The 24,511-nt window shown below is 41.6% G+C and overlaps 1 protein-coding gene across 5 annotated transcripts in view; it reads left to right on the top strand.

Annotated features, from left to right (window-relative positions):
- UBR4 (ubiquitin protein ligase E3 component n-recognin 4) overlaps nucleotides 1-24,511 on the top strand; it is a 78,353-nt gene that overhangs the window by 17,751 nt on the left and 36,091 nt on the right. The window contains exons 27-64 of one of the 5 annotated variants that reach the window (XM_066982007.1): nucleotides 472-569; nucleotides 697-854; nucleotides 1,258-1,467; nucleotides 2,426-2,527; nucleotides 3,958-4,058; nucleotides 4,580-4,778; nucleotides 5,011-5,199; nucleotides 5,554-5,617; nucleotides 5,812-6,003; nucleotides 6,627-6,697; nucleotides 6,829-6,976; nucleotides 7,506-7,733; nucleotides 7,952-8,122; nucleotides 8,233-8,415; nucleotides 8,701-8,859; nucleotides 9,455-9,607; nucleotides 9,913-10,140; nucleotides 11,015-11,172; nucleotides 12,004-12,175; nucleotides 12,323-12,524; nucleotides 12,826-12,989; nucleotides 13,080-13,296; nucleotides 13,691-13,907; nucleotides 15,251-15,283; nucleotides 16,414-16,477; nucleotides 16,960-17,094; nucleotides 17,746-17,920; nucleotides 18,153-18,290; nucleotides 18,759-18,880; nucleotides 19,250-19,361; nucleotides 19,874-20,004; nucleotides 20,143-20,320; nucleotides 20,514-20,618; nucleotides 21,144-21,275; nucleotides 21,989-22,157; nucleotides 22,872-22,968; nucleotides 23,409-23,516; nucleotides 23,982-24,098. In XM_066982007.1, coding sequence (XP_066838108.1) covers nucleotides 472-569; nucleotides 697-854; nucleotides 1,258-1,467; nucleotides 2,426-2,527; nucleotides 3,958-4,058; nucleotides 4,580-4,778; nucleotides 5,011-5,199; nucleotides 5,554-5,617; nucleotides 5,812-6,003; nucleotides 6,627-6,697; nucleotides 6,829-6,976; nucleotides 7,506-7,733; nucleotides 7,952-8,122; nucleotides 8,233-8,415; nucleotides 8,701-8,859; nucleotides 9,455-9,607; nucleotides 9,913-10,140; nucleotides 11,015-11,172; nucleotides 12,004-12,175; nucleotides 12,323-12,524; nucleotides 12,826-12,989; nucleotides 13,080-13,296; nucleotides 13,691-13,907; nucleotides 15,251-15,283; nucleotides 16,414-16,477; nucleotides 16,960-17,094; nucleotides 17,746-17,920; nucleotides 18,153-18,290; nucleotides 18,759-18,880; nucleotides 19,250-19,361; nucleotides 19,874-20,004; nucleotides 20,143-20,320; nucleotides 20,514-20,618; nucleotides 21,144-21,275; nucleotides 21,989-22,157; nucleotides 22,872-22,968; nucleotides 23,409-23,516; nucleotides 23,982-24,098 — 5,600 coding nt within the window. Of the gene's footprint in view, nucleotides 1-471; nucleotides 570-696; nucleotides 855-1,257; nucleotides 1,468-2,425; nucleotides 2,528-3,957; nucleotides 4,059-4,579; nucleotides 4,779-5,010; nucleotides 5,200-5,553; nucleotides 5,618-5,811; nucleotides 6,004-6,626; nucleotides 6,698-6,828; nucleotides 6,977-7,505; nucleotides 7,734-7,951; nucleotides 8,123-8,232; nucleotides 8,416-8,700; nucleotides 8,860-9,454; nucleotides 9,608-9,912; nucleotides 10,141-11,014; nucleotides 11,173-12,003; nucleotides 12,176-12,322; nucleotides 12,525-12,825; nucleotides 12,990-13,079; nucleotides 13,297-13,690; nucleotides 13,908-15,250; nucleotides 15,284-16,413; nucleotides 16,478-16,959; nucleotides 17,095-17,745; nucleotides 17,921-18,152; nucleotides 18,291-18,758; nucleotides 18,881-19,249; nucleotides 19,362-19,873; nucleotides 20,005-20,142; nucleotides 20,321-20,513; nucleotides 20,619-21,119; nucleotides 21,276-21,988; nucleotides 22,158-22,871; nucleotides 22,969-23,408; nucleotides 23,517-23,981; nucleotides 24,099-24,511 lie in introns of all 5 variants that reach the window. The other 4 variants (XM_066982006.1, XM_066982004.1, XM_066982009.1 and 1 more) reach the window with 4 other exon arrangements.

Here is a 24,511-nt window from a genome sequence, read left to right as displayed (position 1 = left end):
CCTGTCAGCAGCAGACTGGGAAGTCTTTTCTTTTTGGTGTTGTAGAAGCTGAAAAAGAGGGGCAAGCCTTGAAAAGTAATCCGTGGGCTTATCTGGCTTGTTAAAATGGTTTTTATAAACGTGTTGGTGCTCCAGTGGAATGGCATGGCATAGTGTGGCATACTGTGAAACGCTGATATTTTGAAGACTGCTGTGAATTAGTATTTTTGCTATGTTTCCTGTTGTTTTGATAAGGTGAAACTGGAAAGTGGAAACTGGATAAGGTGTAACTGGAAAGCTGATGCAAACTTCAGGGATAATTTTGGCTTGGAGAAAAGCATGAAAATAGCCCTCAGCAGAGTTACAGCTCAAACTTAGCTACAATTGTGTCTTACTTAAATCATGATCTAGTTTTAAACAGTGTTGTAAAAGCATTTTGTTTCTTCGGTAGGACCCGTGACTCACTGACTTACGATTCTGTATCAATTGCAGGTCCAACGCTTGTTCAGAACTTGCCATCAGCTGTGCAGACTTTATGTGAAACATGGAACAACATTCATACCAATGAGTTTCCAAACATTGGCTCATGGGTGAGTCCAGCCTTGCGGATTGATCTGACATAATCTCAGCTATGTGAATTGCAGGGAATGATGGGTAGTTTGTCTTTCTGCTAAACAATTCTGATGTTTTTGTGTATGTATCTGTCTCAATCCTTAGCGCAATGCCTTTGCGAATGACACAATCCCTGCAGAAAGCTACATCAGTGCAGTTCAGGCTGCCCACCTTGGTACTCTCTGCAGCCAAAGTCTACCTCTCGCAGCTTCCCTAAAACACACCCTTCTCTCTCTGGTCAGACTTACTGGGGATCTCATTGTGTAAGTGATGTTTTTCATATTACATTCTTGCTGTATAGGTCTGTCTACTGTTCTGAGTGTCTGTCTTCATCAGACTGTTTGGTTGGAACGCTTACTGAATTGGATATGTATTTTGAAGTAAGCCTTAAGCTTACATTCAGTGTACAGTTCTAAATGAGTGAAAAATAGCCTTTCTCTCTTGATGGGGTATCTCTAAAATGTAGGCTCCCTGATAGAAACTTTTAGTCTTCTTGTTGAAGGAGGACTTGAAGAAACTGGGGTATAAGCTGAGGCAATATGGATCTAATTTGATTGTGTTTTGTTATCATTCAGTTGTGCGATCTTTTCAAAGCATAAGAAGATGTTTCAGTAAAGATGTTTCTGTGTTTTATCATATAGATAATTAAATTGTTTTCTTTTCAAGCTGGTCAGATGATTTGAACCCACCACAAGTGATTCATTCCCTGTTGCCCCTCCTTTTGGAGACCAGCACAGAGTGTGTGGCAGAAATAAGCAGCAACTCCCTAGAAAGGATCTTGGGTCCTGCAGAATCAGATGAATTCCTGGCACGTGTTTATGAGAAGTTGATCACAGGATGCTATAACATACTGGCGCATCACTCTGATCCAAACAGGTAATGGACTGTGTGGCTTGTTGTTGTTTCCTGAGCAGCGCAACAGAAAGGCAAAAAATCAGCTTTTTTTTTTTTTAATCTGTTGAAGACTATTATACTTGTTGACTAAAAATGTAAGACACTTCATTCACTTCACCAGAATTTTCAGTGTTGCAGTTTAGGCAGCGTAAATTTTAATTATCTCTTCTAACTCTGGATAGATCATATATATGTAAGGATAGCTTTTTTATTTAAGCAAATAGAAAGTTATGTAAATACAAGCACAAAATCAAAGTCAGAGATGCTGACCTATCTTGCTTTATATTCCTTTGCCTCTATTCTTCTTGTTTATCAGGATGGCTAATCCCTGCTTTATCACAGCAAACTAGCCCTATTTATGTTTCCTACCCCTTACTTGCTGTGTATATAGAGAGAATAAGCTTGATGTGCAGATGTTGATTCTACCCGTCTGAAACATAAAACTATTAGACGTGATGATACTGCGTCTTTTTAACACTCATTCCTCCGGATGGAAGGTATTCAGAAGATCTACTGTGCCTTCTGGTAGAGGATGTAAAAGTAATTGGATTTTACTTGCAATATGTGTTGTGGAGTGGGGATGAGCACAGTAGAGGACGGGTGCAGTAACACTAAAAGAGACTTAAAGTGTAAAAAGAGCAGCAGGAATTAGAGGAATTTGTACTGTGAGGTGTTTGAAAGGGCTATATTATTCTAGGTTTCTAACTGTGTAACTTGCCTACAGTGTGTGCCACATTTTTTCTGATCATTTGTTAGATTTGTTGGACTTAATGCGATGTTTGTTAATCAATTGTTTTTCTCCTATCTCTTGGAAGGAGAGCTTCTTTTAGCTAGTGGAAGGTTTGTTAGAATTGTTTTAGCAAAATTGATCACTTATTGTCTCAGAATTATTGAAATTGTGCTTATATATTCTTATTTCAATGTGTCTTTTCATCTTCAGTGGCCTGGATGAGTCCATCTTGGAGGAATGCTTGCAGCATCTGGAGAAACAGCTGGAGAGTAGCCAAGCCCGAAAAGCCATGGAGGAATTCTTTTCAGAAAGGTAAAATTATCTTGAAAGTTATAGGCCAAGCACTTTCTCTTCCCTTTTCTCTTAGCTTGTCACTGTTGACTCGTTCAGGCTGTTAATACAGCACAATGCAGACTGCATGGGGATAGTATATCCTTCAAGCAATGCAGGAATTTGAAAAGACTTTCAGTGTGGGAGAGGACCTAGATCTTTGTTATTCCAAGTAAAATATTCAGCAAATCCTTGTAGTGATCAGCAATGGGGGATCTTGTGAGAGGAAAGGCATTGGAAGGAGATTTTTGAGAGATCATGAAATCATAGAATGGCCTGTGTTGGAAGGGACCTCAAGGATCATCTAGTTCCAACTCCCCTGCCGTAGGCAGGGATGCCACCCACCAGATCAGGTTGCTCAGGGCCTCATCTAAGCTGGTCTTGAACACCTCCAGGGATGGGTGTTCAGCCTCTCTGGACAACCTGTTCAAATGCCTCACCACCCTCTGAGTGAAAAATTTCCTCCTAACCTCTGATCTAAATCTCCTCTTTCTTAGTTTAAAACCATTTCCCCTCATCTTGTCAGTATCTGATTGAACGAAGAGTTGCTCTCCATCTTTTTTATAAGCCCCCTTCAAGTACTGAAAGGTTGCCATGAGGAGCCTCCTCTTCTGTAGGCTGAACAGCCCCAGCTTTCTCTGCCTGTCTTCATAGGAGAGGTGCTCCAGCCCCTTGATCATCTTTGTAGCCATCATCTGGACCTGCTCGAAGAGCTCCACATCCTTCTTGTGCTAGGAGCTCCAGACTTGGACGCGGTACTCCAAGTGGGACCTCACAAGAGCAGAGTAGAGGGGCCCTCCCTCGACCTGTTGGCCACTCCTTTTTTAATTGCAGTCCAGGATGCAGCTGGTCTGTAAGATGGTACCAGCAGATGCTGGTCTGTAAGATGGTACAGTTCAACTTGCAAAATCCCAGGTTCTCTCAGGCATTGGCCTGGCTTAGAACTACAAAGACTAATTAAGATGGAAACATAACAACAATGCTGTGAAAAGATACTAGGGGCAAACTGGAGGAAAGTTTTATCCTATTAGAAGAAAGCTGTTCGCTTGTTCAGCAGTTCAAAACTGAAGCTGTCTGGTGGCTGGTTGTTTTACTTTGTTTAACACTGAAGGGAAAATGAGGCAAGAAAGTATTGCATCTTGATTTGGAAACATACAGATCATTTTACGACTTCACGTGGGGAGCATGACGATGTGTTATTCAGGAGCTCTTGAGATTTGCAGGATTTAATTTGAGCTAAGAGTTGGCTTGTTTTCTGAAAGCAATTTCTATGGCTTGGCTGCTGAGCAGTGTTAGTACAGACAGTTACCAATCTTAAATGTGAGGATAGATAATAATGAAATTCAAATGGGAAAAAAAATGGAATGGGTGATCTTTTACAAAACTGACTTACTTTCTCCTTCTTCATACAGTGGAGAATTGGTCCAGATCATGATGGCAACAGCCAATGAAAACCTCTCAGCAAAGTTTTGCAACAGGGTACTGAAATTCTTCACCAAACTCTTCCAGCTAAGTAAGTGATTGTGTTGAATTTCCCTGTTATGCCCTTGTCCACTTACTACTGTTCTTGTATTAGAGAGGCTGCAATACGAAAATGCTTGAAAGAAAAGCTGTAAAAGGAAGTGGAATGACATCTTCATGCATAATAGTTTCCTATGATTTCTGTGTGTTGCTCATTCTTTTCTCACTTCCTCTCTTAAGCTGTCCATGTTTATTTGGCCATTTTTTCTTTCAGTATTGGTAACAGCTAACTTTAGAGAGAGATCTAACATGATTTAAGTCTGAGGAGAAGGTGGTAGGTGAGCATTTTGTGCTCGTGTTCCTATAATGCCTGTCAGGAAATAAGTACTGCATCCTGAAGAAATGACATTTGCTTGTTATAGCTGATTACTTTTCATAAGTAGGAGAGACGACAGGTGCTTTGCAATTGGGTCCCAGTTCCAAGGAAATATTTTATGTGACTGGGATCAGTTAAAAAGGGAAAGCCATCTTCAAACATGTTAATTGTCACTCACTAGTAATTTTCTCCATCAGCTGAGAAGAGTCCTAACCCCAGCCTGTTGCGACTTTGTGGCTCTTTGGCTCAGCTGGCTTGTGTGGAGCCTGTGCGTCTCCAGGCCTGGTTAACCAGGATGACCATGTCCCCGCCCAAAGATTCAGATCAACTGGACATTGTCCAAGAGAACAGGCAGCTGCTGCAGCTCTTGACAACTTACATTGTTCGGGAAAACAGGTGAAGTGCACCTTTGTCAATGCTTTTTTGCACTGTTCCTTTGTTTTACTCTCTAGACGTGCAAATTAGTTGAGTTGCTGATGGCTTCCTGTTGTCAGCTTTCAAATAAAATGGTCGAGGAATGGCTGTTTCCCATGAAGGCATTGCTGAGTCAATGCTCTTGCAATGTAGGCCTTAGCTGTACTTTCAGTGGGTGATGTGCAGCATCTGAAACTTTCTTCTTTTTGATTAGCCAAGTGGGAGAAGGCGTGTGCACTGTTCTGCTGAGTACTCTAATACCAATGGCAACGGAAATGTTGGCCAATGGTGATGGCACAGGCTTTCCTGAACTGATGGTTGTGATGGCAACTTTGGCCAGCGCAGGACAAGGTGCAGGACACCTCCAGCTTCATGGTGCTGCTGTTGATTGGCTAGGCAGATGGTAAGAACAAATGGTATACTGCTGTTCATTCATTTGCATCAATTAAACTGACTTCTTTGATTATTGGTGGACAGAAGTGCATGTTTACTTATACACACTTATTTTGTAATTTATTATTTGTTATTTGGGATACAGAGTGTCTGAGATGGTGGGTGGGACATGGACTAGCCTAAGAACAACCATGTGATTTCTTTGTCTTTTCCACTCTTTATGGTTTAAGTAATTACTGCACTGATACATTTCCTGTCACTGATCTAGAGCAAGCTAAATGCTTGGAGCTGTTAGTGGGAACTGAGTTTATACTTCCCAAAGACTGTTAGTAGCAATGATCTTCTCTGCTGTCTTGTGTTACAGCAAGAAATACCTGTCTCAAAAGAATGTGGTAGAAAAAATGAATGCCAACGTCATGCAGGGGAAGGTAAGACACATGGCTGTTGTTTAATTGGCAGGAATAAATCTTAGGCAGCAGCTGTATCAGCTGTCTTGTTTTGATTGCAGTGAGAATTTGAAAACAAAATGGTCAGGAATGTGTGCGTTATATTTTCCTGCCTTATACTAGCTATAGTGGGATTTAAGTGTTGCCTCTCATTTTCATTTGTCTCTACTTCATAGCATGTAACTATCCTGGAGTGTACATGCCATATCGTTTCTTACCTGGCTGATGTCACTAATGCACTGAGCCAGACAAGTGGCCAAGGACCAAGTCATCTTTCTGTTGATGGCGAAGAACGGGCAATTGAGGTGGATTCAGACTGGGTGGAAGAGTTGGCAGTGGAGGAGGAGGATTCTCAAGCCGAAGATTCGGTAGGTGATAGTCAACAGTTAATACTGCAAATGAGATGAAGATTTATGTTGCATCTTCCAGGTCAGCATTGTTTGTTATAGATTGAGGGTTTGTTTTTTTTATTCCTAATGTGAGACTGAGTGAAGAACCCTAGTCTCAAATCTGGAAGAGAATATCTGTTGTTTGTGTTTAGATATGACTATGTGATGTCAAAAACAAACAAACAAAAAGTTAAAAGGTGTTTATAGAAAATGGAGAGGAAGAAATGCAGTGAGGTGGGTTTGTTCCAGCCTATTTGTTGTTCAGTTACTAGCTTTTGTAATAGTACACACCTTAGATTAGGTTTTTAAGTACTGTGGGTGAAAAGAAAGCTGTTAACTCATTTTTGAAATGTTGTCATCCCAAAATATTATTTTGTCACTGTTTTCTGTTTCTTGATTCGTTCTTTCTAGTTACTATAATACGTTACCATCTCCTCTTTCTGTGTGGTTTGATACCAGTTGCCTGACTTTAGCTAGGTGGTGCTAAAACTCACTGTTCTTAAAATGCACATGTAACGTATGAGGAATGTATTCTGTACCATGAGCCTTTACTGAAGCTGAGCAGTTCTAAGACCTTACTAAAACATCTTTCTTCTTAATAGGATGAAGATTCTCTTTGTAATAAACTCTGTACCTTCACCATTACGCAGAAAGAATTCATGAATCAACATTGGTAAGAATCTCTCCAAACTCATGGTCAGAATTTCACCCTGATATTTCTGACCATTGAGAAGAAAACAATGCAGTCTGTAGAGTCTTCCTGAAGCACTGTATTTAACAACTTATCTGACTTATTTTGTGCAGGTATCACTGTCACACTTGCAAGATGGTTGATGGGGTTGGCGTTTGCACAGTTTGTGCTAAAGTTTGTCACAAGGATCATGAGATTTCTTATGCCAAATACGGATCGTTCTTCTGTGACTGTGGAGCAAAGGAAGATGGTAGTTGCCTGGTAAAGTGTCTTGATGTCAAAATTCAAGTTGTGATGTCAAATTTCAAGCTGTGATTTCCTGTGGTATTTCAAGTCTTTTGCAGAGGTTTATGTTCTGCAGTAAGTTTTGTCATGATAAGAGTACTAAGATCTGAAGGCTCTGGCTTTACAATGAAGCCTCCTAATTTACAGTTTGTCTGGTGATTTATTTTTTTGCACCAAATAACTAAATAAGTGCATTGGCAAATCTCTGTCCTAGTGGCTGCTGGGATTCCACCTACTGTTAGAGCATTTGCAAGTTAGCTTAAGCTGCGTAGCTGTCAGATACTACTTTTCCCATGTTTTCCCCTAACAACAAAGTCATTTTATATCAAACGTGAAAGCTTTCCATATACTTGGGTGTTTTTATTTCTTGGAAAATGCATTTTAAGAGAATTGAATTCTCTTTCTTTGAAATTGCATGAATCTTGTTGCCATTGAAATCTACATTCTTTTTTTAAGTGGTGAATTTGAGTCTGGTTTGAGCTTTTAGCGTTTGTGTCATCTGCAGGCTTTGGTGAAGAGAACCCCCAGCAGTGGTATGAGCTCTACCATGAAGGAGTCTGCCTTCCAGAGCGAGCCTAGAGTGCCTGAGAGCGTCATTCGACATGCAAGCACCTCTCCTGCAGAGAAAGCCAAGGTCACCATCAGTGAGGGGAAGGGCCCTGATGAAGAAAAACCCAAGAAGAGCAGCCTGTGTAGAAATGTTGAGGGCTGTCGAGAGGAGTTACAGTCCCAGGTATAATTATCAGCTAGCTGTTAAAAGGTACATGGTGTATGTTGAGGATCTCAGGCGGACTGTGTTGGTTATCAGTCACAGTACTTGATTTTTGGGGTCTTTAGAACAGTAGGGATCATAGAGGCGGCTTCGGGTTTTGAAAACTGGTTGAAATGCAGATCTTCTGAGGACCCAGCAGGAGCATCTTGAGCTTCACTTGTGATGTTTGTTTCTTGTAGGCCAACTTTTCCTTTGCTCCTTTGGTGCTGGAGATGTTGAATTTCTTAACGGATGCCATTCAGATAAACTTCCAGCAAGCCTCAGCTATGGGGAGCAGCAGTCGTGCCCAGCAGGCTCTCAATGAGCTGCATACATTGGACAAGTCAGTAGAAATGACAGATCAGTTGATGGTATGATACTAAAGGGGCTATTATTACCAGTAATTAGATTGCGGGTAGATTTTAAGCAGAAAAAGTCAGTGATGCGCTTCTTTATGCTTTGTCTGTTACTAATGGCTCAGGTCCCAACTCTTGGTTCCCAAGAAGGTGCATTTGAGAATGTCCGTATGAACTACAGTGGTGATCAGGGCCAGACGATCAGGCAGCTGATCAGCGCACACGTGCTAAGACGGGTGGCGATGTGTGTGCTGTCATCCCCACATGGACGTCGGCAGCACCTGGCTGTGAGTCATGAAAAGGGCAAGGTGAGATCTTTAATTCTGTAAGGACTCTCTAACTGTGGGGTTGTAAAGGAAAATGAAATGGCCTTAAAACACTGAACAACAAACTGTGATTTGGGCCACCTGTCCTCAAATCTGTGTCTTCTGTCAAGTATTGTATGGCTTAGAATAACTTCTAATTTTTCAGAGAAAAGAATTTTTGCAGCAGAAGTGGTGAAAACAACAAGGACACAGTGATAGAGCTGAAATAGAAATGACGTTTTCTCCCAAATTCTAAAGTTGGGTAACTAAGCTCATTTTGTTTTGCAGATTACAGTCCTTCAGCTCTCAGCTCTGCTGAAACAAGCAGACTCCAGCAAAAGAAAATTGACTCTCACACGCCTTGCTTCTGCACCTGTTCCTTTTACTGTACTGAGTCTAACTGGAAATCCCTGCAAGGAGGACTACTTAGCTGTGTGTGGACTGAAAGTAAGTGTCTCACTAACCCTTTTCTAGGCCCTTGGAAACCTCATCTCAAAACCATATGTATTTTTTTTCTTTTAAGGAGCTAGCTCAGAGCCAGGTCCAAAGATCTGTCACTAATTCTAGCTCATGGATCACTTCTTTACTAGATAGGTGAAGTAAAAGAAATGGTACATGTATGAATAATGCTGTAAATGGGACAATGCCTCAAAATAATACTTCTTAGTGTTTTAGGTCAAATTTACTTAAAGACAGGGGTCGGGGTTTAGCCATGTGAAACTTGAAGTGCCTTAGTCTGTAACAACGAGTATTTTGTAGCAAAGACACCTTTTTTGGTATTCTTCCAAATTTGGATTCAGCTTTCACGGTTTAGAATCCACAGATTTGTTCTTTACCTAAGAAACATCTGGACTAGACTTTTTTTTTCTTACTGACTTCAATGTCACTCATATTAAGTGCAGGAATTTTGAATTCTTACTATATGAATCATTACTGAAGCTGAGAGGAATGCCAGCTTTTAACTCTTCTTGGCTTGATAGGTGTACAAGTATTTTGTTCTAATATTTGACCTAATCTAATACTACTTTTTTCATTACTCCAGGACTGCCACGTGTTAACTTTCAGCAGCTCTGGATCAGTCTCTGACCATTTGGTACTTCATCCCCAACTAGCCACGGGAAATTTCATCATTAAAGCTGTGTGGCTGCCAGGATCTCAAACAGAGCTTGCTATTGTGACTGCAGACTTTGTGAAGGTATGTTTGGCCATAAGCTACTGGTGACTTGTGGTTGTCTTCTTTTAGGCATTAGATTCTGGGTGTCTTGATGAGTTGTGTGTAGAAGAAGATGGTATTAGAAATGAATTAGAGGTGTAAATTTGTGGTGTTTGGCTAATGTAAGAGAAGGCAGAACCAAAGAATTCAGAGGAAAAAAAAAATGAACTATAATATGTAATATAGGCATTCCCTTTTTCAATTTTTATCCATTTGAACTGTGGGGGGAAAAAAAACAACTGTTTAATATCCTATTGGTTAACTCTTTTCTTGATTTCTCCCCACAGATTTATGATCTCTCTGTGGATGCCTTGAGCCCAACGTTCTACTTCCTGCTACCCAGTTCCAAAATCAGGGACGTCACTTTCCTCTTCAATGAGGAAGGAAAGAACATAATAGTGATCATGTCCTCTGCTGGGTACATCTATACGCAGCTCATGGAAGAGGCAAGCAGTGCCCAGCATGGACCATTCTACGTCACCAATGTGCTTGAAGTTAATCATGAGGACCTAAAGGTACTGGTGACTTCTCTTTCTTGTAGTATAGGAAAAGCGTCTTTCTCTCTTTTATTAGTCTTACAGTTGAAGGCAGAAGGTTTTTTTTCTTTCTTTTTTTTGAAGTTCCCTCATCTAGGTCAATAAGCTTGGCGTTCCTTTAAGAGAAGTACCCTTGCAGTGAAAGGGAGTGGGGGTAAAAATGAACCCCCTTGATGCTTTCATCTAGGAAATGGAGCATGTTTTTCCATGGCTGGCTGTGAAGTTATGCCCAGCAGGATATCTCAGCAGGGAGATGCCTTTAGAGCAGTGCTGTTCTCTGCCTGAGGCTCTCCAGAGGTGCAGTAACCAGAATGGATAAAGTTACTGACCGTTGCTGAAGCTGCAGAGATGGAGTGAGCCTTTGTATCTTGTCCATAGCTGGTCTATAGCAGCTCTGTAGTCTTGGGGCATGCTATGCATACAGGTGACTTTTAAAATCCATCCACATTTTACTCAGTGCTTTTCCCCCGGCCTGCTCCGAAACAGGGAAATAGATGAGAAGAAGGCCCACAGGAAAGCTCTTTTTATGAGCTGGGAACATGGGGAGCGCTCCATGTGAGATTGTCATACAACGTTCAAGCACGCAGATGTGGTAGCTGAGGGCTCTAACTGCAGCCTACGGGTACGCAATCTCAGTATCCCATTCAAAAGCCTTTGAAGTATCTGATGGATGAGTTCACCATGGAATCTAGCTCAGAAAATTGTCATCTTGGGCTGTTCTCTCTTACTGGTGGGGAGAGGGCTTTTGGAATAATTTGATCAGTTGAGAAACCTAAAAGCCTGACTGCTTGAGAGTGTTTTGGAGGATGCATATTTATCTTAAATGTTGTTTTTTTTCTCTCTGATCCTACAGGACAGTAATGGCCAGGTAGCCGGAGGTGGTGTGTCAGTGTATTACTCCCATGTCCTACAGATGTTGTTTTTCAGCTACTGTCAAGGCAAATCCTTTGCAGCCACCATCAGCCGGGCCAATCTGGAAGTGCAGCGGCTATTCCCAATTAACATAAAGAGGTGAGACTCGGGTGCAAGGCTCCCCTGAGGTTTTCCTATCTGATAATAAATAGTAATAAATATTACTTATTGACAAACCAGTTCCAAATGGCCAAAGCCTGTGGTGAAGTTCCTCTTTTTGAATGATGTTTTCTTGTTAATTTGCGTGTTGCTCCTGGCCTACTATCAGAGTGATTTGAAACCAGAACTGACTCTTTCAGCAGCGGGATGCGTATGCATCTCTTCCCACTAGCATTTCACAGCAGAAAGGTGGCTTCAGAGCAGCCATGCTGCACTGTGTGGAGCTGTGACTCGTGCGGCAGCTGGAACCGATGGGATTACCCTCCCTCGTGGAGGCTGCAAAGCAGGAAGCCTTTGTTTCTTTTCGGCACCAGTACTGCGGTGGACCTTGTGCATTGTGCATACTAAGGCTTATTTTCAGACTCCCTAGCAGGAAACCAATCTCTTATGTTATGAATGTGGCAAGAAAAAAAACGTTCTGTCATCTGATCTGATAACCTGAGCTGGGCTTTAAAAAGATAGCTGAAAGCCATTTTTAAATTACATTCTTGGCTTTGGGTATAAAATATTACTAGGTAAGTGACTTACCTTGAGTTTTTAGGGCTTCCTTGAGAGATCAGGGCCATGTATGGGGATGCTTTTGCTTTTTGCCCACTTGACACTTTGTCTCAGGTTTCTCACCTATAAACTGGGTACCTGTGTTCCTAGTTGTTCAGTGATTTGAATTCCTACTGTGGAAGAAGCTTTAACGGATTTAATGGCAGTGGATTTTTGTGTATTTTCAGTTGTTGCTTCTTAAATCAGTGTCATTTTGCCCTTCATCTCTTGCAGTTCAAATGGTGGGAGTAAGACTTCACCGGCACTGTGTCAGTGGTCTGAAGTCATGAACCACCCTGGCTTGGTGTGCTGTGTTCAGCAAACCACAGGTGTCCCACTGGTGGTGATGGTGAAGCCTGATACCTTTCTTATCCAGGAGATTAAAACCTTGCCAGCCAAAGCAAAGGTCTGTTGCAGTTCCCTTTATTTTTGGTCCTTCAAATGTAGTTTCTTCCTGTTCCAATAACAAGATCTCTAGCCTTTGCAGACTTTTTAATGCAAAGAACAGCAGTTGTCAGGTCCCTTCCTTGACTTGCATTGCTTGCTTTTGCAGATTCAGGACATGGTGGCCATCCGACACACAGCGTGCAATGAACAGCAGAGGACGACTATGATCCTCCTGTGCGAAGATGGCAGCTTGAGGATCTACATGGCCAATGTAGAGAATACCTCCTACTGGCTGCAGCCCTCTCTCCAGCCTAGCAGTGTCATCAGCATCATGAAGCCAGTTCGCAAGCGCAAGGCAGCTGCAATTAGTAAGGAACTTCTCATGTATCTCATGTAAGCTAGCAGTGGCAAATACAGATGTGAAGATTGATCAGCAGCGTGTAGATACTTAAGACGTTCACATCTGATAATGATCATTTAACCTCAGGGCTGGCCTAAGCATTGGCTAAAGTATGGATAAAATCTTCCCACTGATGTCTGTAACAATACATAGCTATCTGGCTAGCACAGGCATTTCCAAAGAAGGCAAGTTCACTTTGCTGCTGTTTTATCATAGCTTTGCCTCTTAAGAATGTTTCTTGCCAAAAACATCCATCTTGTCTCTTGTAGCAACTCGCACATCCAGCCAAGTGAACTTCCCTATTGACTTCTTCGAACACAACCAGCAGCTCACAGATGTGGAGTTTGGAGGCAATGACCTGCTGCAGGTTTACAATGCTCAGCAGATAAAGCACCGTCTCAATTCCACTGGCATGTATGTGGCCAACACAAAGGTAAATGGGGAAATTCGGGCATTCTCTTGGACTTCCGGGTGACATTATTGTCTAGACTGATAGTATGCCTTTGTGATTTGCCTTCTGCAGCCTGGGGGTTTCACCATTGAAGTTACAAACAATAACAGTACGATGGTGATGACAGGCATGCGGATCCAGATTGGCACACAAGCAATAGAGAGAGCGCCCTCATACTTGGAGATATTTGGCCGCACCATGCAGCTGAATATGACCAGGGCTCGTTGGTTTGACTTTCCTTTCACTCGCGAGGAAGCCTTGCAAGCTGACAAAAAATTAACTATCTTCAGTAAGTCATTGTTAATTGTTTGCTTGGACTGCCTGTGGGTTTTGCTCAGGCATGTTGAAGCTACTGTGCTTCAGCTCAGAGTAGGGAGGGTTTCCACAAGCTGTTCATTTGACCTGACCTCAGAAACAGTTTGGGGTCAGATCCCGCACACCTAACAGCTGTTTCTTTAGGGCCCAGTTTCTTGCTGCAGCAGATGAACCCGCAGTAGCTCAGCTCAAGAATTTTGGGTGGAGGTAATAGAGAAGGGAAGTGGCCTTGAGAAGGAGACGAAACTGTCAGGATGGGCGTGTATTGACACAGCACAATTGCTGTCCTTGCCTTAAGAGGCAGTGCTTATTTTTGTTCAAAAGAAAAACATTTGTTAGTCTTTAAAAAATTTCTCTCACCACCACAGTTGGGGCTTCTGTGGATCCGGCTGGAGTCACGATGATGGATTCCATAAAAATTTATGGCAAAACCAAAGAGCAGTTCGGATGGCCTGATGAGCCCCCTGAGGATTTCCCATCTGCTTCAGTGAGCAATGTTTGTCCCCCAAACCTAAATCAAGGGAATGGTACTGGAGACACGGAGTCAACTACCCCTGCTGCTGCCAGTGGGACTGTCCTGGAGAGGTATCGCTGCAGTCTGTCTTTTATTTCTCCTTGAAAATGGATAGTTGCTCTAGAAGGCACCTAGGTACATTCATGTGCCTTTCAAAACAAGGAGAACTTAAGGAGTTTAGTGCGCTGTTCTCACTGCTGTGTAAAACAACAACAGAAAAGTGAATGATTATCTCCTAAGGAGAACTTTGTGCTCCCTCTTGGTTTATCTGGTGGATGAGAGGGATAGATCTGTGCGCGTGCTTTGTATGCTCAGTTCACTTGTTATAGGAGTCTTGAAGAGATTTCTGCTTTCTTGGCGCTTTTTCTCATTTCAAGTTAGCCCTCTTTCATTCTCTGGAGCTCACAAAGTTTAGGCCTCTCTGACATTCAGTTCATTTTGAGGAGGACTTTGGGTGTGACCTTGCTTTAGATGTGTGGTTCCTAACAGGCTAAGAATAGAGCCCATATATTACAGGCTTAACTACTGTGGTGGAGAAAGTGTTGTTTCCCCCTTCCATATCCATACTGAGGGTCAGAGCACAAGGGTGAGTTGGGGATATATTTACAGAAGAAAGGGAACTTTGTGTATCCATCCCATTTTCTTTCTCTGAGCTCATACAGCCTGTGCCATCAGGGTTATAGAAAGACTGGCGAGGTAGCAAGGACAGGAGGGCAACAGGTCATAGAAGAACTAGCGCTGCTGAAAAATGAGCGTTCTGAGGTATATGCTGCTTGACTCTGAGTAAGTCGTGGCTGATTGTCTGGCTGAAATTCTCACATAAATGTTCAGAGCTTGAAGCAGTGGATACATCCAATTGAAGGACTTATTTGGGCCCATTTTCTCCTGCCCATAATTTCTCTTTTCTTCCCTTCTCTGCTGTGACATCTCCACAAGATGTCTCTCTATGCACAGACATGCCTTCCGTTTTTTGAAAGCAGTGGAATTATATCCTAAAAGCTTGGAACCAAAAGAAATTATTATTTTTATTTTTACTTACATGTTAGAGAATGCAGTGTGGTTACCTTATAAAGGGCCTCTTGAGTAGGAGCAACTAATGGCAGGCAAGAGGCAGCTTTCCTTTCAGAAGTTTGGTGTCTGTACTTCAAATTTAACCTTCAGTTGTGCTTTAAGCAATGTGCTTGGCTTCTCTGTGCTAGGTGGCCTGGATCTCCTTTATTTGTTGTGCTATTAGGCAAGTGTCTGCTGCCCAAATAGAAAGAGCCGTGCTTAGATTTACTGGATATATTGCTCTCCCAGCTTCATGATTTCCCTATTTAATTTGCCTTTTGCTTAGGATGTGTTCTAGGGAGTTTTTCTGTGAGCTTTACACATATTTTTTTTTTCTTTTTCCTTTTTCTTTGCTCCCCCAAAGTTCTGAAACTGAGTCCCTAACCACCCTGGACCGGTTAGTATGCCATCCTTTTCTCTGCACGAATGAGTGTGTGTCAGAGAGACAGACACATGATGTGGCTTTTGTTGACTGTTTTTTTGTTTTCCAAGTGACATTTGCTTCTTTACATTCTGGTCATTGCATGGCAGATGATATAGCAAAATGTAAAGATGAGGCGGTTTGCAGATTTTTTCTGTATGCAGCATAACTGTTGCTTGTTTGACAGACTCCTTTTTGCTTTGTCCCTCCTTACGTCTTTTTCTCCCACTTATATTTCCCTACTAGCTTTATGAAGGGTGACTGAGGGTAGGGGATTTCAATGTTATTTATCACCACCAGACCAGAGAACTGTTGTTTCTTCTATCTCATATCCAATCTTACACTGTTATTTCTCCCCTTAATGCTGTCTCCTCCCTCCCTGTTCCTGTATTCTTGCACTGCTCGTTCTGGTGTGCCAGAGGGCATTTCAGGCAGTTCTACCGCGAGATGTGAAGTGGTGCAGCAAGGGAGAGTCAGCACTTTGCTGCAAGTTGTAAATAAGGTTCTCAGCTGGGGCAAGTATTTTACTAGCCTGCCTTATTGCTGTCAAAACTTTGCATCCATCTCTCGCTTGGGTCATACCTGGTGCTCAGAGTTAATTTTTCTCTGGAGTACGTTGCGCTGAAACTCCAAATTGGAAAGAGCAACCTGTGTGAAAATAGCAAGCGAGTAGAATCTTGCTCCCTTAGAAAAGTCGGTTACGCTTTTTCCCATGTGTCATACCAACCCTTGATCTGCAGTCATATGTACGTACGTCTGTGGGCCATGGTGAATTGGTACTGTCAAGACAATCCAAGTTATCCCTGCTGCAGGCTGTGTAAGGAAGTGTTTTATCCTCTTTGGTAGAGAAAAGCCCCTGTCTTTCAGCTGTGGATTATTAAAGCAGTCCTAAGTTTGTCTGTGAGCGTGAGCCAGGTTTAACTCTGGTCTGTAACACAATGAAATGATATGCATGGTGCCTGTGGCAGGTTTTATCATGCTTTGATTTTGTACTTGGCATTCGTTAGCTGTCTCTGAGCTACTCATGACTGTAGCCTGCATAAAGCAAAGTGCTAAGGCGAGAGGAGGGTTGCTGTACTCAAGCCTGCTTTCCTTTCTCCCTTCAGGCTAGTAGTGAGTTCTTTAGAAGCGCTGGAAAGCTGCTTTGCTGTAGGACCAGTCAACGAGAAGGCAAGTAACTTTCTGAATACATTCTTGAGCTTTCAGAGATGGGGGAGGAGGGGCAAGATCATCAGCACCTCCTGCAGCCCTGGGGGCCTGATACAGAAGAGAGCCGCATCCATTTTGCTCAGAGCACTGATCTGAAAGTTGACTTAGCGAAAAGCGTTTGAAACTAGTTTAGAATGACAATTGGCATTTGCATTTATTGCTGGTGGGATTTTTGTGCTGTAGAGTGACCTCGTTTGCAAAAACATCAGGGTAGAAGCCTATAAATCTCAAAAGGACTTTTCTTGTTTAGGCAAGTGAAATGTTCTTTAAATGTCAAATAATAAATTGAGGGGTTATCAAAACTGTATTGCAAGAAGGTAGAAACTTGTGTGCTCAGTGCAAGGAGGTGAGGTAGCCTGCAGAGAAATTGGACTCACGCATCACCTTAACAGTTAGTGAACTGAAGAATGTTTTTTTTTTTTTTTGTCTGTTCTTGGGAACAGGAGAAGAATAAGGTGGCTGCTCAGGAACTGGCTACCATGCTCCTGTCCATGCCAGCTCCTTCCAGCGTCCAGCAGCAAACCAAGAGTCTCTTGGCTAGCTTGCACACCAGTCGCTCAGCATACCATAACCACAAGGTAAAATGGTGCAAAGATTTCAGCAACTACAGTAACTTGCTAATTTATGTTTGAGGTGCAGCCTGCCTGTAGAAAGCACTTTTACCATGCAGTGTAAACCTGGTGGCTAACTTGCCTTTAGCTCCTGCTGCCTGCCTTGCTGGTATTGTGTTTCATCGAAGTTTCACTAGCTAAAATGCTTTTTGAAGATTTTGTTGGGAAATAATAGCAATCAATCTAGAGGAGTCAGGGTCTTGAAACGCAAGCTTGTTTGTAAACTGTGTCAGTAGCTCTGATTTCTGTTTTCACGGGCATCTGACTTAGGGTGATAGGAAAATACTAGGGTAAGATGTGGTTGGACTGTGCTAACATAATTGCAGTAAATGCATAGATGCCTGCAGGTAGACCTTGCTAACGACTTGAATGGTTATGTGTATACATTGGCCATCCTGTCTGCATTTAAGCCTGAGGGAAAGAAAAATGAAAATGAATTCTCCAGACTTTTTTTGTTGTTGTTACTGGGTGACTTTTTGTTGTTCTTTATAGATGACACTGGCAAAGAAAGTTAAAGCAAATGTCTCCATGAGCTATCCTGCGGTTGTATTTCAGCTGTTTTGCTGTTCTGCAGTCTGTTGTTTTTTTTCTTTGCCTATGTTATCTTTCACTTTACAGGATCAAGCGTTGCTAAGTAAAGCCATTCAGTATTTGAGTTCCTCAACCAAGGAAGGAAAGGACCTTGATCCTGAAGTGTTTCAGAGGTTGGTCATCACTGCTCGATCCATTGCTATTATGAGACCCAACAATCTGGTCCATTATACGGAGTCAAAGCTGCCACAGTTGGAAACAGGTAGACAAGTCTGGATTTTTCTTCAGCTTTCTCTTGTGGTAACTGAAAATGTCTTGTGGTATCTGGTTCAGTGTGAGAGGGTCATATTTGAAATATGATAGGCCTGAGATGGTCCTTGTAATGGAGACATCAGACCCTCTTAACAAAAGCCTTTTTCAAATAAACTGGTGTTTCCCTGCTTATTAATGCTTTGCTCTGCACAAGTATGACAGCTGTTCTTTGATCTGTACAGAGAGTGAAGAAGGGCAAGAAGCCCAGAAACATGCTGAAGGAGAAGGCTGCACATTTATTACCCAGTTGGTCAACCACTTCTGGAAGCTACATGCATCGAAACCCAAAAATGCATTCCTCGCCCCTGCCTGCTTGCCAGGTATGCTAGCTCTTTATTTGCTATAGTCAAGGTTTTGTGTTTTAAGGAAGCCTATTTTGAGCTTGTAAACAGAAAATTATTTGTTTCAAACTCGACTTAAGTTGTTAATGATGCCATGCATGCTTTATAAGGTATATCTCTGAATTCTGCTCTAAAACTTTTGTTCAAAAATAGGTGTATATACTAGTAAAAAGAGACTGATGATTGATCTATTTATGTCTGACTTCATGGGTGATTATGTTGGCGTTAGGGGATATCCAGTGGTGCTGGTATATGGCACATGCACTATTCCATATTCTATACAAGATTGGTGTTTAAGCTCATTTTGGACTGAAGCTTCAATATTTTTGTGGCACTAGCATTGTGCTTTGAAGTCTACACAAGTAAAAGATGCTTCCTGCAGCGTCTTGATCTATGTGCTGAAATGGAAAGGTAGTTGATTACAGTCCGACTTTTATTCCTCCTTAGGTCTGACTCATGTTGAGGCCACGGTCAATGCTTTGGTGGATATTATCCATGGATACTGCACATGTGAACTGGATTGTATCCATACAGCATCCAAGATCTACATGCAGATGTTACTTTGCCCAGTATGTAACCTTGTTATGCTCCGTATCAACCCATAACGCAAATAACATGACAAGAGTAAAATTACAGGTAAAATGGTAAGATGAGGCAATACAAAATAGAGGCTTGCAGCCAAAAACATACAGCCAGAGATAGATGAAGGAGAAATGCATCTCTCCTTGTATTTTAATAATGTTTTTCATGCATTAACGTGTAATAATAAGTGTTGTTTTATGGCTGTTGGGAGAAACAGGGAATTTTGAAGATGGGTAGTGACATATGCCTTACATGAATCGTGACCAATCACAAGTGTATTTTTGCCCATCTTTCCAAATACAGTGAATAAGAACTTAAAGCTTAAGAAGTTTAATGATTACCTATTAACCCTCTAGGATCCTGCAGTGAGCTTTTCTTGCAAACAAGCTTTGATCAGAGTACTGAGACCAAGGAACAAACGGAGACATGTCACCTTGCCATCTTCCCCTCGCAGTAATACTCCTATGGGTATGAAAAAATCCATTCATCTTTGTCTTTAAATGAGCATGACCTACTTCATTTGTCAGAAAAGACCCCAAAAAAGTAGTCTTTTAAATGGGACAAAACTAGTCTTTCTTCTTTGTTTTCCTTTCTTCCTCTTGCCTCCCTACAAAACTTTTTTTTTTTTATTATTCACCTTGTCTTTGATATTCTAGAATTCAAAGGGGAGATCTCTGAGATACTCTGATTTCAGTGGCAGCAAAGCTTGAGTATTTTATTGAGGCTGTAGTAATATAGTAATACATGCATATTTTCAAGCCTTTACGTTATCAGTAACAAAAATATGTGTGGACAAAAATTAGGGTATCAAATCTGCATTCAAGAGATACTTTTAGTATTGATATGAATTGTAGCTGTCATGGAATCTATTGGTAACTGTGAGTAAACAGTGGACGAGTTATTTTTTCCTCAGCACTGATTACCTTGTTCATGATATGTAAGGAAAGAGTGCATTTGTGAATTAATCCTTTTTAACTCAGGAGATAAAGATGATGATGATGACGACGATGCGGAAGACAAGCTGCAGAGCTCTGGGATAGCAAATGGTGAACATATCCGACAAGAAAGCCAGGAGCAAAATGAAGTTGATCATGGGGACTTTGAGATGGTGGTAAGTTCAGAGTACTTCTCTTTGGAGCCTTTTAAGTCTGCTAGGTACTTGGGTTTAGTTTAGTTACGATGAATCAATCCTTAGTGTTCCATTAGCTGGTGGTGGTTTGGCAAAAGCTCTCGTATTTCTTCTCCACAGTCTGAATCAATGGTTCTGGAGACTTCTGAAAATGTGAATAATGGGAACCCTTCTCCCCTGGAGGCTCTTCTGGCTGGAGCAGAAGGATTCCCACCCATGCTGGATATTCCTCCAGATGCAGATGATGAAACAATGGTGGAATTGGCTATTGCCCTGAGCCTGCAACAAGATCAGCAAGGTAAATTGTAAGCATTTATTGGTAGTCAGAAAGGTGAACAGAATATGAGGAAACTGGGAAAGAAGCAGAGCAGAAACTGTTGATGTGACCACCAACAAAGCAAAGGTAGTAGAACTATGAAATGTACATGAAAGGCCAGAGTTAACATAGTTTGTTTGTGGGAAGATACTCATTGTTTGTTTTCTTCTTGCAGGGAGTAGCAGTAGTGCACTTGGACTCCAGAGTTTAGGACTGTCTGGCCAAGCACCAAGCTCTTCATCTCTTGATGCCGGAACACTCTCAGATACAACAGCATCAGGTAACTGTTCACTGTGAGGAATATAAATAAATAAATAAATTTATATATAATTTTAACCTAAATAATGATTTAAAATTCATTTGTAAATAAGATTTTGAAGAACCAGTTATTGCCATTGGCTTCATGTATCTTTAGTAGTGTATTTATGACTTTTTCTTGCTTTGAAAGACTTTCATTATGGAGTTCTGAGGAACTGATTTCCTCCTCCTAAAATAAAGCAGACAAAGTAAATTATACTTGGTATTTCCTTTTCATTTATAAACAACCAGCCATTGCCATTCAAGTAAATTAGATATTTGTAAATATGATAATAAGGTTTCCTTCTCAGGTATCTCCCCTCCACTGTTCTTAGCAGTCTTAAGTGTACTGATGAACACTCCACATTCCTTTTTGACTTGTAGTTGAAAATTGACGCAAAACCAAAAGATAAATCTTTGTGGCTTTTCTTTCATATGCAATTCTTTTGGAGTTATATTAAAACAGTGTTTTTACTTGTAACAGCTCTCTTTATTCTCTTAGCTCCAGCATCTGATGATGAAGGCAGCACAGCTGCAACAGATGGCTCAACTCTTAGGACTTCACCTGCTGACCATGGTGGGAGTGTGGGCTCTGAGAGCGGTGGCAGTGCGGTGGACTCGGTGGCTGGTGAGCACAGTGGTGAGTATCTCTTGCTGGATTCGTGTCTGTATATCTGATTTCTACAGTAATAGGACTTTACCAGCATTAAGTGGGGTGGATAATCCCTGGAAAAGAAGAAATCTGTTCTAAATAGGTGATGCCATGCATTGTTTTGCAGTTAGCACCAATGTGCCCTACAGATGGAATATTTGCTCACTTTCATAGTTCTCTAGAAGTGTGGAATAGTAGTTTTTGCTGGCCTGTAATAAATAACACAGTGCAGTAGCCTAGAGCAAGAATAAAATAATTCACTGTACTGCAGCGTAAATTGGGATGGGATAGAAGTAATTTTCTGCTTTTTGCTTGGGACTGATACCCACGTAAAACTGAGCAAAAGAGAATTAAATAATGTATTTAAAGGCTGCCAGTAATCAGGCTTCTATCAAAAACAATGTCCACGCTGCCTGTCCTGTATAGAACACCCTCCTTCTGACTCAGTTTAAATTTATTGCTGTAGAACCAACTCAATTTGTGCCACAAAGATTTGGGTCACAAACACTGCTGGGGGTGTTATTGCACTGGTGGAAAGATGCCCTTTAAAATTTTGAAGGTAACCACAAACATAATCTCTTTAGAACCATAATTCCAAAGGGTAGTGCAACTTCATTGGTCTCTAGGAAGAAGGCAGGATGCATGTGCACTTATGCTGATACTGTATTTCCCTTTCTTCTTCTTCTTGGTTTCTTTTTCAGTGTCTGGCCGTAGTAGCGCTTATGGGGACACGACAGCTGAAGGCCACCCTGCTGGACCAGGTAGTGTCAGCTCGAGCACAGGTGCCATCAGCACTACCACAGGCCAGCAAGAAGGAGATGGTTCAGAAGGGGAAGGGGAGGCAGAGGGAGACGTCCACACCAGCAACAGGCAAGAGGCTTTGTTTTCCTTTTCAAAAATCACACATCTGTTGTGCAGGGTCATTGTTTGTAGAGGAGTGGACTGTAGGTGCTGAAGTTCATGGAATGTGATTTGCAACTTTGGACAGTAAAAATCAAAAGCCGATCTTGTGTCTGAAACAGAATAGAGCAAACTGTTGTTGCAAAGTGCCTCCCTGTGTGCATTCACCATGTAACATTACACTTATGTAATGTGTCCCACAAAACTGCTACCTTTACAAAGTGAAGAAAAAATAGATACGAGCCTATTAAATAGAAGAATCACTAGAATCTAACTCTAGGAAGCTCGTGAAATTCAGTGTTCAGGGGAAAAAAGTATGTACGAAAGTGCTAAGTACTTTGGGAAAGATTTGCAGTCTTCCATTCTGTGGGACAGATGCTCAGTCATTTTTACAGTGCAGTTTGGAATTGATTTTCAGTTTCTAGATAGTTAAACTCTGCAAGTAGTCATGGTAGTCAGTCTGGTTCTGCAGAAAAAGACTGTCCATTGTCTGAGTTGCTCTGCATTTTTCATACTGCTTAAGTGTAAAGTCTGAGGGAGTCTGCTTCTGTTTGTGTTAATGTGGTCACCTTAAGATTTCGTGATTCTCTAAGTGTCTGTGGTAAATTGCAGTGCCCTGGTGGTAATCCTCTTGGGGCTAGAATTTTTTGCAATGTGTCTGATTCCTGCCTTCTGACTTCCTAGGCTGCACATGGTCCGACTGATGTTGCTGGAGAGGCTGCTGCAAAACTTACCTCAGCTGAGGAGTGTTGGAGGAGTCCGGGCCATTCCTTATATGCAGGTAACTGAGGAGGGCTCAGGAGTTAAGCCTTAATCACATAGTTAATCACTGCTACTAGTCTCGGGTTTTTGTTTGCACATGCTTTTCCATTTATCTTTCCTTCCCGGTCACAGTGTGCGAGTCCCTCTCTAAAGTGTTCAATCTGTTGCACAGCATTCCTTACCCAAACAGTTTTGCTAGGCATATACCCTTTCTCAATGTGGTGTTACTTTTAACTGATGAGCCTAAGGGATAAGATCCTTGAACCTCTATATATTTGGGAGGGTCTTTCACATTTGTACTGAAAATTCACACTAGGGAGTAGTGTTGCAGGCAGAATTTGGGAAAGAACGTGAATTAATCAAGATAAAAGCTGTGCAGAGATTTTGTGAAAGATAGTCTGTATCTATCTTGAAAACATGGAAGCTGTCTTCTGTTAATTCTCTTACCTCTATTTCCAGGTTATTCTGATGCTCACTACAGACCTAGATGGAGATGATGAGAAAGACAAGGGAGCATTAGATAACCTTCTCTCCCAGCTGATTGCAGAACTGTGCATGGACAAAAAGGCAAGTTGTAGTATGAGCACACGATCTTCAGTTGCTCCTTCTAGACAAAGTTTCTTCCCATGGAGGAATTAGATGCATTGGAGTCATAAAAACATAGTTGCTGTATGGATGTGCTCGGGAATTTTATTTCTGTTAGTTCATTTCACGTAACATAGAAAAAACCTCACCTGTGCCTGGTTCCAGTATTAGCAAGTGAGCACGAAAACTTGCTTGCCTTGAGTTCAACTCTTAAAACAGTCTTGATTGATCAATGATGTACGGTTGACATGTATACATTTCCATTTCTGTAACTCTTCTCTGGCACCCAGGCCACTGTCTAGTCTTAGGAGCTGAGGAATTCGGGCTGCTTTTTTAGTATTACTGTTTGAGCTTAAATTAGAAATGCTTTGTGAAGATCAGAGCACTGAAATTCAGATGCTTAGGACATGATGCTCAGCTCTGTAAGTAAGCAAGCTCTCTTTGCAGGATGTGTCTAAGAAAAATGAACGTTCTCCTGTGAATGAAGTACACTTGGTGGTAATGAGGCTGCTTAGTGTGTTCATGTCCAGAACTAAGTCAGGATCCAAGTCTTCCATTTGTGAGGTATGTTCTTCAAAATGCTTTTTCAGGAGGGTGATGTGGTTGGGGAGTTTTTCTTCATCAAAGATGGTATAAATGCTGTTACTTAAAATAGCCGGTGTAAAACCGAAAAATAGTTAAAAGTGCTTGGAAAAAGTTGTGATGGGTCTGTAATGTTTCTTGACTTCTGAATAAAGATCTCTGCTGTGACTCAGATGGAGGAAACCAACACGGGAAGATGACTGGATTTGTTTTATGCACAGTTTGTTCTGTGCTAAGGGCAGAACATTAGTGATGTTATTTAAAATGCTCTGGTAGATTTTGTGTTGCATCTTACTGGTGCTGAAGGGGTTAAAAGGATTTGTAATGTGATTATTGGGAAGCAATATGCTGCTGTGTCAACGTAAAAGTCGCTAAGAGGATTCCTTAGATATTTG

The sequence above is a fragment of the Anser cygnoides genome, chromosome 23 (assembly GCF_040182565.1).
Source record: "Anser cygnoides isolate HZ-2024a breed goose chromosome 23, Taihu_goose_T2T_genome, whole genome shotgun sequence".
NCBI lineage: Eukaryota > Metazoa > Chordata > Aves > Anseriformes > Anatidae > Anser > Anser cygnoides.
This window is presented reverse-complemented; position numbering and strand designations above follow the sequence as displayed.